This window comes from Tribolium castaneum, chromosome 7 (genome assembly GCF_031307605.1).
Source record: "Tribolium castaneum strain GA2 chromosome 7, icTriCast1.1, whole genome shotgun sequence".
In the NCBI taxonomy this organism is placed as follows: Eukaryota; Metazoa; Arthropoda; class Insecta; order Coleoptera; family Tenebrionidae; genus Tribolium; species Tribolium castaneum.
This window is the reverse complement of record NC_087400.1, coordinates 17085835-17104113: the sequence shown is the minus strand read 5'-3', so window position 1 is coordinate 17104113 and position 18279 is coordinate 17085835. Positions and strand designations below refer to the sequence as shown.

Below are 18279 nucleotides of genomic sequence, written 5' to 3'. Positions count from 1 at the left end.
GTTTTATAACAAAAAGTTGAATAATTCCGAAAAAAAAAGAGATAGACCTACAATACTTAATACAAAGTTGCATTATTTTTTCGTGAAGAATCTAATTATACAAAAATATATGGGGTGTTCTATTTAAAAAGTATAACTTTGGTTCACCACTCTGTATACAACACACTATGTATAAAAATATTTTTAATTTGTGTACTTCAAGTTGATCTATTGTATAATGAAAACGACAAGGCAATATTTTATATAGCAAAAAAATTAATAAATTGATTACACACCCCTCGTTCACCCTGTATTTACTTAAAAATCTGTACTCAGTCATAATCCGTTAGAAATTTTTTTAAATTTAGGGGCACTTTCAGTTATTCCTGTAGTTGGCATCTACTTTCTTCGTTTTAAAAAAGCTTAGTTTTGATTGTGTTTTTAGATGATTTCAATAATTCTGAAAGAGTTTCCTCTTTTTAAACTCTAGTCTGATTTGTATTTTTCTTTTTTAAAATCAATCTTAGCAATTTTTCATTAATTTGAGATCTAATCTTAGAATTTACAATGGAAAACTCAAAACTGTAGTATTTCTAAAACTGCAAAAAAATAAGGAAACAAACCCATGTCTAATAACAGATTAATTTTTTCAAGTAAAAAGCCTTTTCCTCATCGTCTGCAAAGTAAACGAAATAATTTGTAAAATTTAGATAAAGTTGATTGAATTGCATGTAACTAATCAGTACATTTTGATAATAAAATTGTCAGTAAAAGAAATTTAAACTTAACCAATACTTATAACTTATCTCTGATATGATAGACACACACGTCGCCCAGTTTTGTTAGTTTTTCTCAAGTCGTGATTGTAAATGTTGAAATGTTTCTGCCATGACTGTTAGTTACGAAAAAATAATTGGACCAACTTTGATACTTCTCATCTGTAATGTGTGTTCACATTGTCAAGTTTTTTTTAAAGAAACTCACCCAAATCAAAAATTATTACTTTCAACAACTAAAATAGCAGGTAAGTTTAAATTAAAAAAAACTACAATTGACTGACAAATAATTGTGGATAGTTCCAGATGAAGTTCAAGATCTACGAGCAATTAATCATTCAGACACTAGTATACATTTGATTTGGAAACAACCTTTGCAAATGAATGGCGATTTTATTTATTATGTGGTCGAATATCAAGTAATAAAAAATATGACTACAAATTTAAAAATGTAGTTATTTGTTGCAGATTGTCTCAGACGTAGCTTGTAAAGGAAATAAAGTCTCTAAAAAATTTAAACTTAAAACACGTGAGACTTCAATAAATGTGCAAAAGTTAGTTCCATACGCAAATTATTTCTTTAAAGTATTTGCTGTTAACACAAAATCTCATGGAAAACTACGAGCTGTGTATCATTCAACTAGAGGATCACGTAAGTTGAAAAAATTCAAACGAAATTTAAATCAAATAATTTTTACAGCTTTACTCAAAAATGAAGAATGTCCAAAATTAAAAAATATTATAACAAATGATCACCACGTTGAAATAAGATTTTCTTTCATTGATTGTGAAAAGATCAAAGGTCCAGTTTCTATTAAAATAACAGCAATTTGTGCAGAAGTTTGGTGTAAAAACGTAACTAAAGAGTTTAAATACAACGCTGAGCAAAATTCTTTTACACTCCATAGATTATTTCCTTTTGTAAAATATAATTTAACAGCTAAATGTTGCCGAAACAAACAATGCTACACCATTGTAAAAAATCAAATTTTCAAAATCGGGGCACAATCGCCAGGTCCAGTTACAAACTTGTCGGTTTTTGCAAAAAACGACAATTCTATTTCAATCAGGTGGAGAAAACCACATCCTCCAAATGGAATTTTGGACCATTACAACATTTCGTATTTTACTACAAAAGAATCTGAGGCAAAATCAGAAATTGTAATGAATTCTCCTTGCACACTATGGACTAATTTCCACTGTTACACCTTAAACCATTTAAAGGCTGATAAAAAATACTTCGTACAAGTTAGTTTCTTCCCTAGTATTACACATACACAGGGTGCTAGGGAATGGCTTAGCAATATTTCGTATGTGAATTTCTCATGATTGGACCAGTTAAAAACCCTTGTAAATTTTTCAAAAAGTGATTACTTTCTTCAGAAATTTAATTTTTAATTCTAGTTCAGCGGTTCTCAAAATTTGGGACTTTAATTTCAGAACGATTTTTTTGGAAAACTATGCATTTTTGATTGACGTAAATTTTGCTCAATCGATTTGTCTCGCCATTTTCTAACTACCATTAAATTTTTGCTAAACCATTTCCTTTCCCTAATACGTTGTACAGGATGGTCGACCCCAGTTCCCGTCTTCTGTAGCAGTAATTATTAAAGTTAGAACTTTTATATTTTGTAAATGTTATTTATACTCTAGGGCACATTTTAGGAAATTATTTTTTAATTATACAGGCTGTCCCAAAAAATTTTAATTTTTTCAGTGCCATACCATTATTTTTTTGTGATCATTATGAAACCTTTTTACCTTCTTACATGTTTCTAAGGTTTTTTTCAATCGGTTTAGGGATTACTGATAAACAAAATTAATACCAAAAAAATCGGTTATACACCTTTAGTTTTAAAAATTAATAACAAATAGAAACAGTGCCTTCTTGATAACAATACAGAGTGTATATCAGAAATACGTGTTTTAAATTTAACAGGTAACAAACAGAGCTCAACAAATTAAACATCTTTTCTATTTGTAATTTTTCAATAAAAAATTCGCAAATTTACATAAAATTTGGAAAAAGATAACATACTGAAACGTGTACCCCCCTATGAAAGCAAAAATAAAAAAGCCGAACTATTTTCGTTGTGGTAGAAACGAACAATTTAAACAATTTAAAACAACAATGAAAATTGTTGCTATGAATACAAACTAATTATTAAACACTGACCGGCTCGTTTGCACAAAAGAAAGGAGGAAAACAGTGAGAATTAAAAATTTTGTAAAACGTTATAGAGAAAAATTGTATTTGATAAGTTTTATTACGTGGTAAAATTAACACACGTATTTTTGTTCTGATACACCCTGCATTACTATGTAAGTGATAAAAAAGATCTAACAGACATATCAAGTGACTGATTGATTTTAAAGCTTTTTAGTTTGCATATTTTAAATGGCAACCCCCGTTTATTTTTATACCATTCGATGCGGAATTAAAGAAACAACATTTTTTGTTATCACAACCCTATTGCAAATCCTAACACATTTGGAGTTATTTGTCAAAAACCTTTTAAACATGTTTGACTTTTAATCATTAAGGTCATTTGTCACTACAAATCTGTTATGATTTATGTTATGCTTGTATTATAAAAAGTTGAATGATATAAAAATAAATAAGGGTTGTCATTTAAAATTAGCAAAATAAAAGGCTCTAAACATTAAAAAGTTTGGAAATAAATTGTAAACACCCTGTAGTAATTCAAATCAATCAAAGTCACTTAATATGTCTGATAGATCTTGTTTAACACTTACATAGTAATAGTTTCTTCAAAAAAGCACTGTTTCTATTTTTTAATTAATTTTTAAAACTAAAGATGTGAAACCGAATGTTTTTGGTTTTTATTTTTATTAACAGTAATCCTTGAACCGATTTGAAAAAAAACCTTACGGACATGTAACAAGCTAAAAATGTATCATAATAAGCACAAAAAAATTATAGCTACCATTAAAAAAATTATGGTTAAAACGTCATATTTTTTTAGGGACACTCTCTATAGTCAAAAATATTTTTCTGAAATGTTTCCTAGAGCTACAGAAGACGGGAGCTGAGCTGGACACCCTGTATAACCAAGTATAACGGTTCCTTATATTCCGGTTATATCCCGGTTATGTATCGTTATCTAACATTTATATACGCGTGGTTATATTGCAATTATATAACTGCCCTTAACATTTCGCTTACATTGGATTCATTTTTCCTTAGCTAACCATACGAAGTTGAGGCGTTCCTTTTAAGAGGTGCTAGCATGCATTGAAAGAAAATTTGTTGTGTCATTTTTAATTTTTAATTTATTAGAAAAAAATGGAAATTAGTAATTTTCGTTTTTATTCCTTCAAGCGTAAACCAAAAGAACAAGACGTTTTTAACTAGGCACTTTGTTATAAAGAATCTAAATCTGTCATCGTATTTTCCAAGGCATTCTTGATGATATCATAATCATAACACTCAACTTTGGTTTCGCTTATGGGAGTCATATTCGCTTTTTGTATTTTTGAAAAGAATTTTTATTCTAGATTACAACGATGTTTCACATCAAATGATCGAATCTTACAATGATCAAAATGAAAACAAAAGCATTTTTGTGAAGAGTGCTTTAGAAAAACGCCAAAAATTTTGTTTTTAAACAATTTTGATTTTGGAGGTTTAATTGAATTTGGATCAGGAAGGTTTACATTTTCGCCAAGCTCACTTATTTAAAAACTAAACACCATGATAAGCTCGAAGTTTATAGTGCAAAACAAAGTTATAAAAACTCTAAGCAGAACTGTCAAAATTAAGTTTGTCAAACAAAATTTTTGGCGTTATTTTCCAAAGCACCCTTTGCGAAAATGATTTTTTCTCCATTTTGAGCAGCATATAAGATTCGATCATTTCATGTGATACACCGTTGTAATCTGGAATAAAAACACTTTTCAAAAATATAAATGTATCAAATATGGCGTCCGTAAGAAAAACCAAAGTTGTGTGTTGTAACTCTGACATCAAGAATGCCTTTAAAAGGCCATGACTGATAGATATTTTGTAAAAAAGTTTCTGAAGACGTCTAGTAGTTCTTTTGGTTTTCGCTTAAAAAATTAAAAGTAAAATTAATTTTTTTAACTTTACTCAATAATTTAAAAACTGAAAATGATACATTAAATTTTCTTTAAAATAATTGTTCAGCATAAAAATGAGCAACTTTGCCCAAATTTAATCGACCTCCTGTCTCTTATACAATGTGTTTCTAATGATTCTCATTTAGTTGTCTGTGAATTTTTCATGTAAAATCAAAAATACCGCTCTATAGAATTAATAACAGGCATTAAGACACCAAAAATTACCATTCTACATTTATTAAGTCTCCAATTTGGAAAAAAGCTTCTACAATAAATGTGTTTTCTTGTACAGTGTAAAAATTTACTTGCGTTTTAACGAAATTTTTTAAATAAATTAATTGACAATTTGTAAATTTCAAAACTGACAGTTTTGACATTTATTGACAGAGAATTCAATTAAGCAAAGCGACACAAATTTTTTACATGTAAACCAATTTTAAAATTAACTAGATAAGAATCATTTAAAAATACATTGTATAATAACTGAGATCCCCTTATTGGAGCTTGAAAACAGATATCCTGTATAACCGCAATATAATTCAGTAAAATTGTATTACTATGCGTTATTTTTAAATGTGGAATAAAGTAACCGATTGTAGGTTCGTGCCAAAAATATTGAACCACAAACATATGGCCAGCTTGTGGAAATAAATGCAGTAACCAAAATTGGTGAATTTTAAGTTTTCTTCATTTACAACAAAAAAACTCGTTTCTCTTTTTAGAAGCTTCCAAACCACCACTCAATCTCACCGTTAAATGGACCTTACAAAACGATTTACAATTAATTTGGTGTCATCCAATTGAAGCTAATGGTTATATAACTCATTTCAACATTTCTGTATTTTCTGAAAATCAAACAGAAAACCATATTATTCACACTTTGGAAGTGTTAAACTACAGCTTTACCTACATTCACATAGTACGTATAAAAAATGTATTAGCTATTTCAAAACTATAAAAACACCAACATCACATTTTAGCAAATTATTTCTTTAAATCACATTGATAAAATTGTTGATTAGATCTCGCATTAAAAGTACAAATTACATTAACTTTAGCTATTATGTTTTTGAAATGCATGAGTAATATATAACAGCTAATTTTGAGAGAAAATGCGACGCTGGCGTTTTTATAGTTTTGAAACAGCTAATAGATTCTATTTTCATTTTTTTCCCAATTTATTTACAGATTAATCAAACAAAACTAATACCTTCAAGAAATTATACAATTATAATTCGAGCTTTTAACGGTTTAAATGGTAATCCTGCAACGACTGCGGATATAAGCCCTCCTGTTATTCCATTTTTTGAAAATGAACCAAAAATTGTTTTTACTACAGACACCACATTTATTGTGGAAACATCCAAAATTAGAAACAATGCCAAGGATTTTAAATTATTTCTTTTGGTACAAGTTGACACAAAGAATATTTTCTGGCATCCGGAAGAGATTAAACAGTTTGAAGAACAATTCGACTTTCGTCAAATAGCAAAATTTCAAATTTTATATAAATGCAGCAACAAAATAAATCCTTCCAATTTCACGATTGGTAAAAACTGTTCTGTACAAAATTGCACTACTAATAATCATTTGAATTATTTTCTAAAACCTGAAATCAGCTATAATATTTCTCTTTTGTTGATAAACACATACAGGAACAAAAGTAGTTACAAATTGTATTCCTTTCGTATTTACACTAGTAACTCTTTGGTAATGTTAAAAGCAATCAAGAACTTTGGATTATCGTTGTTATTTTTAATGGTAATAATAGTTCCCGGTGTAATAATTTATGCGTGAGTTATTCATTTGACAACAGTACAAAAATGTGTTCATTCAATGTTTTTAGTAGAAGAAAGAGAAAAAAGCCGATAAGTAAGTACAACTTCTAACAAATTGATTATTTCTACTTCTGTTCATTTTTTTCAGTCTATCCAGAAATTGCTGAAGATTATATTCCTCTAAGAGAAATAAATATCAAAGGAAATTTAGAAATCGATTCTATGAAAATTGAAGTATCCGAACTAGAAAATTACATTAAAGAATCATTAAAAAACGGTGACCTTGAACGTCAGTATCTGGTTAGACCTGTCAAGAGAAAATTTCTACCACAACCTAATTTTTCATTTTTAGTTGATTCCTCAAGGTCACACCAAACCGTGCTATTGTGGAGCTTTGGAAGCTAATAGACATAAAAATCGATACCCGGACTTATTTGCATGTAAAACTATCAATTTATATGTATTTTATATTTTTTGTCAAAATTTTAGATGACCATACAAGAGTAGTGCTACGGACAACTAACGACAAAAAGTCGGATTACATTAATGCCAATTATATCGATGTAAGTGATATTTAATTAATATTAGACTGAAAACATCCGTTTATTGTTGGGAGCAATTTAATTTGGATTATTTTAATTTTTATATTATGTGATGTGTAATTTGATGACGTTTAACGATTTATATTTAGCTGAAAGTCATAATTACTTATACAAAAAAAATCCACCTCACCACTTTTCCGAACTACAGTGTGACCCAAAGGTGCATAATCGGTGTTTAACTTTTATGTTACTTTAAATATTACTATGATCCGATAGATCGACTTAAAGTCTACAAACTAATTTTTTTATTATACACAGGGTGTATAATAAAATTGGGTGGTGAACCAATGTAATATTTTTTTAAATGGAACACCCTATATATTTTTGCATAATTGGAATCTACGCAAAAAAATAATGTAATTTTATTAGATAAACTATTATAGGACTATCTTTTTTCGTTTTGGAATTATTCAACTTTTCGTTATAAAAACGACCAGTTTTTTAAAAATTACTGCAAAGTCTCCTATGAATATTTTGCAGCCAGTTTGCAACAAAAAAATTTAGGATACCTTGTAGTTTTAGCAAATAGATGACTTTTAGTTAATGCACGCAGATAATATACAGAATGTGCCAAAATGCAAAAAGTTAAATAACTCTTTTTTTCAAATGGAACAGCCTGTATTTTTTCCAAGTATCGATAGCGTTTTTGATAAACTTTCTAATGGTGTGGGACTTGCAAAGCAAATTTAAAATATTTTTCGGTATTTTAAAAAAAATATTTTATTACAAGAAAATTTTTTATCCTACAATCTAATAAGTCAAATGGTAATTTATCTTTTTATGTGTTATTACTCGGTACATAAATGAATTTTGCTCATCAAGAATTAATCATAAAATAAATTAAAAAAAAATTTTTAACACTTTGAGAAATATTTCATATTTGCTAAACAAACCGCATGTAATTAGAAAGCTTATGAAAAATGCTATCGATACGTGTAAAAAAATACATGGTGTTCCATTTGAAAAAAATGAATTAGTCAACATCCTGTGTTTTGGAACAGCCTGTATATTGTCTGCGTGCTTTAACTAAGAGTCGACTGCTTGCTAAAGCTACAAGGTATTCAAGGTTTTTCTTTTGCAAATTTTTAGGAAAATACTCATTGCGACTTTGTAGAGATTTTTCAACAAATTGGTCTTTTTTATAACGAAAAGTTGAATAATTCTGAAACGAAAAGAGACAGACCCATAATAGTTATATAAAAGTACATAATTTTTTTGCATAGAATCCAATTACATAGTTTAAGCACAAAATGTTTGGTTTCTTTAAATTTCACGCTGAAAAATAAGTACCTAAATATATTGAAAGTATACAATGTGTTCAAAAAGGGTTGTTTATCAAGTCAACTATGGAATTTAAATTTAATGTGCCGTTTCGTTTAAATGATAATTGTAGTTTCTGAGTATTGTCATCTCTGTCAAATCTTTGAAAATTAGCTTTTAACTCACCTTCTTGGAATTTTTCAGTCAAGTTGTTTCAGGTGTAGGATTTGTCTTGATTTGTGTTTTATATTTTCGTAACTTTTATTGTTGTGTATTTTTTCGTTTATAGATTCTAAGTGCATTATTATTTAAATTAAGCGGCACATTACTTTCAAGTTTCACAGTTGACTTGATGAACAGCCATTTCTGAATAGTGTGTACATTTCTGTTAATTTTAAAATTAGTAGTAAATTTCTCATCAAAAAATTTTTCTCACTTAAAAAAGGTCCCAAACTCAGTTAGTTATGCAAAGCAAATGTTTCTTTAGCTTGAGAATGTTTTATGAATCAAGTTATTGTTATTTGTAAACAAGTGTTATTGACTGAAGTAGCTCTAAAACCAATACTAAATTTATTTAGGGTTACAACATGCCAAGAGCCTATATTGCTACTCAAGGACCTAAAATTTCCACAGTGGATGATTTTTGGAGAATGATATGGCAAGAAATCGTGCAACATATTGTTATGTTAGCCAACATTTACGAGCAAGGAAAGGTTTGTTAGAAATAATTTTAAAAATTTTATCTGAATAAGCAAGTTTCTTTCAGAAAAAAGTAGAAAAGTACTGGCCTAACCCTCACGAAGTACTACATTATGGTAAAATCAAAATACAACATTTTAACATTAAAGTTTCTACTGACTTCGAACATCGAATCATTAAAGTGACAAATCAAAATATCACCAGGGACGTCCATCAGTACCTATTCTTGTCATGGCAATATCTTGAAGTGCCTTTCTACTCCCAGTCCTTTATAACTCTTCTGGAAAAACTTCAAAGTATTCCACTTAGCACTGAATCTCCGATTGTTGTTCACAGTAGTGCAGGAGTTGGCAGAACTGGAACTATCATTTTATGTGACATTTGTTTAAGAATGGCCGCTGAAGAAAACAGTGTTGATATTTTTGGAACACTTTATCAACTTAGAGACCAAAGACCAAATCTTGTTAAGAATGTGGAACAGTTTAAGTTGGCTCATTTGGTTATTCTGGACTATTTAGTTGGAAGAAGAACAGGAACGCCATGTAGCAAAATTGAGAAAACAAAAAACTTTCTAAAAAGTGAAGAATTAAACACACAATTAAATTATTTAAAAAATATTGCTTGGTGGGATGAAATGGCGCTTCACCACTTGCTGTCTGCTATTCCTGGTAAATTAGAAAACATATGGTAACACTTAATAATTTGTTACCTCTTAGCAAAAATATTTAATCAATTTATAACAATTCAACAACCTGAGTGTAACATGGTAGGAAAATTTTGGAAATTAGTACACGAGAAAGAAATATTGCTGATTGTTTCTTTAAACAACAGTAAAATTTGGTCCTTCCAAGAAACAAACCTACTCAATCCAGTCGATTATTTGATGCTCAAATATATTAAAACTAAATCTTATAAATTCTACGATATTATAATTCTACATATGTACATTAGGGACATCAAGGTTCGTATTTACTCCTTTACTTACTTGAATATTATTAATAAGAAATTCAAGGAATACCGAGTGGTAGAAATCGTTTCTGTAAAAGAATGGCCTGCCAAAAAATTGTGTCCAAAAAACATCGTAAACTTTTTATCTTTTTGGGAAAAAACATACGAAAAGTTCAAAAAATCTAATCAAGTCCTTATAACATGCTTGTAAAAAAACTTGGTATTTTTTAATTGTGTTCTGATAATATTCTGTTGTAGTGATGGAGTTGCGGCATGTGGTCTCTATATCGCCATGACGTTTGTTTTAGAAAAGATTAAGTTGGAACATATTTGTGACGTGTGTCAGGGTGTGCGAGTTGTAAGGTGTATAAATAGTGAATTTGTCACAAGTGAAAAACAATTGGCCTTTATGTATAAAGCTGCAATGATATACGTAAATAAATTTCAGCTTTATTCCAATTTCAAATAAGTAGGTGGCAAAAAAAGTGTATTTTTAATATACAGGATGACCCAGGGGTGTGGAATCGGTCTATAACTTATTTGGTATTTGAAAAATTGCTATGCTGTTTTTGTTATCTGATAGATCGACTTAAAGTCCAAAACTAAAAATATTTTTATTATACACAGGGTGTTGTCTACAGGTGAACCAAAGTTATATCTTTTTAAATAGAACACTCTATATATTTTTGCATAATTGGATTCTACGCAAAAAATAGTGTAACTTTATATAAACTTTTATGGGTCTATCTTTTTTCGTTTTGGAATTATTAAACTTTTCGTTATAAAAATAACTAATTTTTGAAAAATCATTGCGAAGTGACCTATGAATATTTTTCGGCAAGTTTGCAATAGAAAAATTCAGATTATTTTGTAGTTTTAGCAAATAGTCGACTTTTAGTTGAAGCACGCAGACAATATTCTGAGTATGTCATAAGTCATAACTCAAAAAGTTCTATAACTCATTTTTTTTCAAATAGACCACTATGTATGTTTTTTCATGTATCGATAGCATTTTTGATAAACTGTTTAACGGTTTGGAATTTACATGGCAAATTTAAAATATTTTTTGAGATTTTGTATTAAAATCATTCATGATTTTAATAGGAAAACAATTGTTATCCTAGAATCTGATATGTCAAATGATAATTTGTTTTTTGAAATGTACTAACGTGACTAATTACATTGGTAATCTAATTATTATTTGATACATAAATGAATTTTACTTATCAAGAATTAATAATAAAATAAGTAAAAAAATATATATTTGAACACCTTAAGAAGTAATTTAAATTAGAAAGAATTAGAAAGCTTATGAAAAATGTTATCAACACGTGTAAAGAAATACATGGTGTTTCATTTAACAAAAATGAATTTATTAACTTTTTGCGTCTTGTCACACTCTGTACATTAGCTATACATTTCAAGTAAAAGTCGACTATTTGCTAAAACTACAAAATACTATGAGATTTCCTGTTGCAAATTTGTCGGAAAATATTCAAAGACCACTTCGCAGTGATTTAAAAAAATTTTTTTTTTTTATAACGAAAAGTTGAATAATTCCGAAACGAAAAGAGATAGACCCATAATAGTTTATATAAAGTTACATTATTGTTTTGCGTAGAATCTAATTATGCAAAAATATATAAAGTGTTCCATTTAAAAAAAATGTAACTTTGGTTCATCACCCTGTATACAACACCCTGTGTACAATAAAAATATTTTTAGTTTGTGGACTTTAAGTTGATCTATCGGATTATGAAAACGACATCGTAATATTTTAAATAGCAAAAAAGTTATAAACCGATTACACACCCCTGGGTCACTCTTTATTTCTAATACTAATAATCACTCAGAATATACCTACTATAGTAATTTGTTAAATAATGCAGAACATTTTACACACGAACTGGTTAAAGCACAAGCAAACACAGTGAGTGAGTGTTGTAATTATTCGAGTGTATAAGATCCATCATTTAAGAATTGAATACTATACTTTATCTACGACTATAATAGGATATTTAAAAGCAAATGTTAATTCCTATGTTATTGTTATTATTAATTTTTGAAATGCTTTAAAAATATACTTTTAGCATTTAACATACTTACCTGCTAAATGCATTTTTCACTATTGGCTGGTTCAAAACTATAAAATTGCCAAAGTCGCATTTTCTCTCAAAATTAGGTGTTATAAATTATTCATGCACTTTAGAAAAATAATAGCTAATGTAATTAATACTTTCAATGAGAGATCTAATCAGTAGTAAGTATTTTACAATTTTATCAATCTTATATAAAAAAAATAATTTGGTAAAATACGACGTTGGCGTTTTTACAGTTTTGAAACAGGTAATATATCTCAAAAATTAATTAGTCGCGCAGAAGTCATCGTTTGCTAATAAATATTTGATACAGACTGAACCAAAAGTAACGCATATAGTGACATTTATTATGTCATTCGTTTTTGAGTTGTGACGTTTTAAATGACAAGAGACATTTTTATTCACTGTTTTATTCACATATTTGTCGTTCTGGTAAAAAGAGAAAAAAATTAATTAAAAATTAAGAAAATAAATTTAATAAAATAAAAAAAATCTTTTCGTTTTGCCTATTATTTTATAAGCGGCAATTGTTTTTTAATTTTTTTTGTATAATTATTATATTATATATAATATAATTATAATTATTATAAATAATAAGATTTATAAGTTATAACATTAAAATGGAGGATTTTTTTGAAAATGTCATAAAAAATGTTAATTTTGTGCTGAACCTTTGGTTTTCCCTGAATTTTTCTATACTTCTTTATAACTAAAATTAATTAATTATTAGTTTTAGAGCCGGCTTATAGAAAGCTTTGTTAAAATTTAATTCGTTGATAAAAATTAACAACGCGAATAGACCAATCAAATTGCTTCAGTTTGGTCACGTGATTAGTTAATCTTGCATTTAATTGCGACTTAAATTAATAACTTAATAATTAATGACATAAGTTAAATGCGTGATTAACTGATCACGTTACCAAATTGTCACAATTTGATTGGTTTATTCTCGTTGTTAACTTTTAACAGCGCAGTTAACTTTAATTGAGCTTTCTATAACTAGTCCTTAATATCAATAAAATAAAAAATGTAAATATATTAATTAATCGAAATATTTATTCTAAAACAATTCTTAATAAAATTTTTGTTACTACGAAAATTTCATTTAGTTTAATTTCTAATTTGTATTAATTAATTTTTTTTGAGGCTAAACAGATTTTTTGCACAATGCAACATTTAAGAATCGCTTTCTTTTCAAATGACACTAAAAATAACAATTTCCTTGCAGCTATTTAGTAATAATTAACAAAAAAGTTAATTAATTAATTTTAATTACTAAGGATCTGTAAAAATTTTTTGAAAAAGCTACAATCATAGAAAAAAATGTAAAGTATTCTTTTTACCCCTGTCACTAAAATGAAATTTATACCAGGCGCTAAGTGACGTTTTAGACATAGATTCACTTTTGTGCATTTTAAACACGGGCTGAAATTCGCTGAAAATTATCAATGTCAAAAACAAAATAATTTCCAAATTGTTTTCGTCGTAGAAAAAATATAGTATGAATCTTGTTTTCTAAACGTGTTAGTCACCCGAGATATAGTAAAAATATAGTTTTAGTAGACTCACCCTGTGTACAGACTGTTCCGTCAAAATCCCACATTAGAAGTATTGGGACTTCTAATAATGATAGTCATTTGAAAATTTGAGTACAACCAGTATGTTTTAGCTCCTGCTCAATACAAATATTTTTAAGGTGACAGCACTTCTGGTTATAACAGAAGTCGCTATTAACTTCCTTATTTTATATAGAAAGCTCTATTTTTAATGCGTTTTTAAATTACCATCGTTATTTTCAGGTAGTTTTTCATAAGCTTTGCCTATACCTTAATTTGGCCGTTTACGAAATATTTATAATTTTAATTTTTTTTGAATGTGCATCTTCCACCTCAAAAATCGATAATTCTGCCATTTTTAAAAACTTGGAAATATTTTTCAGCTCATTTGAAAAAGGAAGACTTCGTCTTTCCTTTGGTGTTTTCAAATTATTAAAAGAGAAACTCCAGATTTTAAAGTTAAGTTTGCAAAACTTTAAGCACCCATAACTCATTTTTTTCAAATTAAATGCTAAAAGTTTTATTTCATTAAATGGTAGAAAATTTAATTCTGCATCGATTTGTATTAATACTACCTATACTTATATATATTTAATTATTTTCAAGTTAGCCATATGTCTCATTCTCATCTTTGCCATGGAAACAAATGAAAAAATGTGAAAAATTAAAGATTTTTAAACCAACATTCAATTAATTTAATTGTTTGTTTAATCAAAAATGTTTATTTTGTAAACTACACAAAAATAGCTGTGGTTAGTAAGAAATTTCCTACAATGATAAAAAACAACATAGTTGAAAATTATCACAAACAGGTATAGAGGATACTAATGCAAATCGATAAAGAACAAAATACTCTTCCATCTAGTAAAATAAAAATTGGGACATCCCATTTGAAAAAAATAAGTTATTGGTACTTGAAACTGTTCAAACTTAACCTTAAAATTTTAGGGTTTATTAACTTCTTTTTCAATAATGAACACACTGAAGTACAGACCTAGGCTTTGTCTTTCAATTCTCCAAATATGATTTTGAAATCTCTAAAACTAAGCGAGTTACCGATTTTTTATGTGACAGGTGCAAATCCAAACATTTTCAAAAAATCCTAAATATCTTAAAAACCGTTAAACTTAGGTATAGGAAAACGGATAAAAAACTCCCTTGAAATAATTCAACTAATCTAAAAATGCAGTGAAAAACATAGCGTTCCATTTAAAATAAGAATGTTAATAGCGACTTGAGCAGAACTCAATGGATTATGACTGAGTACCAAGTTTCAGATAAATATCTTTATTAGAACTTTGAATACTTCTAGTGTGAGATTTAGACGGAACACTCTGTATATCTTCATTATACTCGTAATACTCATTTGGCCATCTTTGAGTTGAGTAATGTAATAAAATATCGATTAACTATAATAACTTTTTTTAATCCTCTTTGTACACAAGTTTAAATAAAACCTTCTAAAACAATAAAAATACTTTTTATTCTTTATAATTCCTGGCCATAAATGCAATTTTCTGGGCTTTTTGCACAGCCTCAGGACATTTAATTTTTTTCAAAATCTTGCAGTCTTGGAAAAAGCCTTCATATCTCGGAAACCCATTAGATCCATCCTTGAACGTGGTTAAACCTAGTGAATGAAGAAATTCAACAAACTAAATAATAATTAAACAAATTTTGAAATTAATACCTAAACCCCACATTTTACCTCCACAAAACTGTCCTTCATGTCTCATACCATCCGCTCTCCAAAATATCCCATAACCATGAAACCATCCATTCGCAAATTCACCTTCATATCTACAAGTAATTTAATATTCCAACTAATTAGCATAGAATTTAATTAAATAATACCTACTTTGCACCGTCTGAAAATGTCAACATTCCTAAACCATGAAACAACCCATCTTCAAAAAAACCATCATATCTGTTACCATTTCGAAATTTCAAGTGACCGTAACCGTGACGAAGGCCATTTTTATTCCATGAACCGACATAAACGGCGCCATTTTCATATCGGAAACCTCCAATTTTGGTAACACCCTCTGGGAAAAATTAATAAAAAGTAAAAAACATTATAAATACTAACCCCTTAGTATTGAGTCCATGATGTTTGAATTTTAAATACACACAATGATTGCTTTAAATGGCTTCCTCTCACATTTAATCTAATTATGTGTAAAATTTATTGATTTTGTTCGATTAATTAACTTACAATCAATGAAAAAAACATTTTTACAAGGGAAGAGTCTTGCTCAAGAATAAGTTATTTTCATAATTCTTGTTTATTTCCGGCTCGAAGGACCATACTGCGTGACCCACGGGTGTGTGTTCGGTTCATAACTTTTATGCTACTTAAAATATTGACATGCCGTTTTAATTATCCGATAGATTGACTTAAAGTCCACAAACTGAAAACATTTTTATAATACACAGAGTGTTGTATACAGGGTGGTAAACCAAAGTCATATTTTTTTTAATGGAATATTCTATATATTTTTGAATAATTAGATTCTTTCCGAAAAAATAAATAATGTAACTTTGTATAAACTATTATCGGTCTAAATCTTTTTGTATCGGAATTATTCAACATTTCATTAATAAAAAAACTAACATTCGAAAAATCACTGCGAAGTCGTTTATGAATATTTTTTAACAAAAGTGCAACTGAAAAACTAAGAATACCATGTAGCTTTAGCAAATAGTCGACTTTTAGTTAAAGATAACATACAGGGTGTGCCAAAACGCAAAAAGTTGAATAATTCATGGAACACCATATATTTTTTTCCTATATCGATAATATTTTTAATAAGCTTTCTAATAATATAAAATTTGCATAGAAAATTTAAAATATTATTCTAGACTTTTCAAAAAAATATTTTATTACAAAAGAATTTGTTAGCTTAGTCAAATGGTAATTTATTTTTTGATATTGTACTAATATTGTTTTAATTACATTAGTAATATGATACATAAATAAATTTCACTCATCAAGAATTATTAATAAAATAAATGAAGAAAGAAATTACTTTTTTTTTAATTCTTTAAAAAGTATTTCAAATTTGCTACTCAAACCTCAAAACATTAGAAAGCTTATGAAGAATGTTATCAATACGTCAAAAAATATATGGTGTTCTATTAAAAAAAATGAGTTATTCAATTTTTTGCGTTTTGTCACACCCTGTACATTATATGCGACTTTAACAAAAATCAACTATCTACTAAAATTACAAAATTATCAAATCTTTGCACCTTAGCTAGTTACCACCAACAGAACAAAAAAATATTTATTTGAATATAGGACCCTCAACTTTGTTTCAAACTCAGCTAAGAGGAGAGAGTAGCAAACATAATAAACTTGGCGATTATTTCTAATCTAATTTGTTAAATAATTTAAATAATACTAGTTACAATGTAAATAAATGAATCAAATAAAAAGTAGGTAAATTTAGTATACAAAACAAAACTTTCATTTGTCTTAAAAAACAATCTTTTCTACATACTGTAATAAAAATAATTTGTTAAATTAAGATTCATGATTTCATGTACTAAATTTATTAACCAATGATGTGTTTGTGTTTGTGAATCACATTAGTTTGTGCGTAACTATATAAAAATAATAATAAACAAATTATACGACTTCAATCCTGACAGAGCAGAACGAAGGCGTAAATTTGGTGAGTGTGGTTCTCACAGAGTATTTGTAGTCAATATTAGTAATGTAGTTAAAACTAGAACGCGTACTATGCCATGTATCATGAACTCCGATCACGTGTTGTTATAAACCAGGATTAGGGATGGTTACGTCCAACCCCTATTGCACAATCTGGTAGAGTGAGTTATCATTAGGCCAGGGTCAGATTGGTGGATTCCAATCTATTGCACAATCTGGTTGTAATGTTATGAGGTGTGTCCCGGACGGAGTCAGAGTAGTGACTGCCATCCGAAGACCAGGATTAGGGAGACTGTAAAGTTGACCTATTGCACAATCTGGTGGAGGTTATCCAATACTAATCAAGGGATGGTGGATTCCACCCTATTGCACGATTGAGTATTGAAGGAGCTGCAAGATCAGGTCGGCGTGGAGGCTAACCAGGTGGGGTTTAGCGGGCTGACCATTGCACGATTTGTACAGTTCAGTGTGAGAGATCTGGTTATACATGGTTCTTAAGAGTTATTCTTAAGTTAATGTTAATTTACCTTTAATGCTAAATCTTGTAGTTGTTGACATAAATACTCAACAACCCTTTTTACTTCATTACAGAATGAAGTCTGAGATGGTTGGTCTATCCGCTGGAACGGCCTGACGAAAGAACTTCCTGACTTGTGATTTGAATTATTATTGACAATTTAATTAACGCCCCAATAAAAATATCTATATTACAATACAAAGTTGTTGTTATACTTCAAAAAATAGCTTAAACTCAAAACTACATTTTGAAAATAATAAAAAAGAAAGTTAAGATATAGAGGCACAAATA

The 18279-nt window shown here is 28.4% G+C and overlaps 2 protein-coding genes across 10 annotated transcripts; one reads left to right on the top strand and one right to left on the bottom strand.

Moving 5' to 3' along the window:
* Positions 1-796: 796 nt before the first annotated feature.
* LOC103314197 (receptor-type tyrosine-protein phosphatase alpha) lies at positions 797-15216 on the top strand. 8 transcript variants are annotated; one of them, XM_015984293.2, is made up of 16 exons: positions 797-1003; positions 1062-1174; positions 1224-1407; positions 1456-2003; positions 5456-5525; positions 5579-5775; positions 6045-6649; positions 6703-6728; positions 6783-6934; positions 6987-7074; positions 7124-7197; positions 9075-9209; positions 9263-9863; positions 9912-10156; positions 10208-10350; positions 10402-15216. In XM_015984293.2, exons 1-16 carry the CDS (start codon positions 868-870, stop codon positions 10610-10612), a joined length of 3528 nt encoding a protein of 1175 aa, XP_015839779.1. In that variant the 5' UTR covers positions 797-867; the 3' UTR covers positions 10613-15216. The 8 variants fall into 8 exon arrangements, with proteins under 8 accessions (XP_015839779.1, XP_015839778.1, XP_015839777.1 ...); XM_015984292.2 differs by having other exon boundaries at positions 1056-1174; positions 6706-6728; XM_015984291.2 differs by having other exon boundaries at positions 1056-1174.
* Positions 15217-15279: 63 nt separating this feature from the next.
* rtp (retinophilin) lies at positions 15280-17983 on the bottom strand. 2 transcript variants are annotated; one of them, XM_967264.4, is made up of 6 exons: positions 17439-17983; positions 16014-16209; positions 15888-15966; positions 15657-15843; positions 15489-15598; positions 15280-15428 (listed from the first exon to the last, which is right to left on the bottom strand). In XM_967264.4, exons 3-6 carry the CDS (start codon positions 15904-15906, stop codon positions 15280-15282), a joined length of 465 nt encoding a protein of 154 aa, XP_972357.1. In that variant the 5' UTR covers positions 15907-15966; positions 16014-16209; positions 17439-17983. The 2 variants fall into 2 exon arrangements, with proteins under 2 accessions (XP_972357.1, XP_015839805.1); XM_015984319.2 differs by having other exon boundaries at positions 15888-16209.
* Positions 17984-18279: the final 296 nt, after the last annotated feature.

Excerpts from the sequence above, each read along its gene's own strand:
- LOC103314197 (XM_015984291.2), top strand. The coding sequence starts at position 868 with ATGACTGTTAGTTACGAAAAAATAATTGGACCAACTTTGATACTTCTC. Across the intron at positions 6,729-6,782 it reads AAAGAGAAAAAAGCCGATAA|TCTATCCAGAAATTGCTGAA; the intron begins GTAAGTACAACT and ends CATTTTTTTCAG. Across the intron at positions 9,210-9,262 it reads ACATTTACGAGCAAGGAAAG|AAAAAAGTAGAAAAGTACTG; the intron begins GTTTGTTAGAAA and ends AGTTTCTTTCAG.
- rtp (XM_015984319.2), bottom strand. Across the intron at positions 15,599-15,656 it reads ACATTTTCAGACGGTGCAAA|ATATGAAGGTGAATTTGCGA; the intron begins GTAGGTATTATT and ends AATTACTTGTAG. Across the intron at positions 15,429-15,488 it reads AGGTAAAATGTGGGGTTTAG|GTTTAACCACGTTCAAGGAT; the intron begins GTATTAATTTCA and ends TTCATTCACTAG.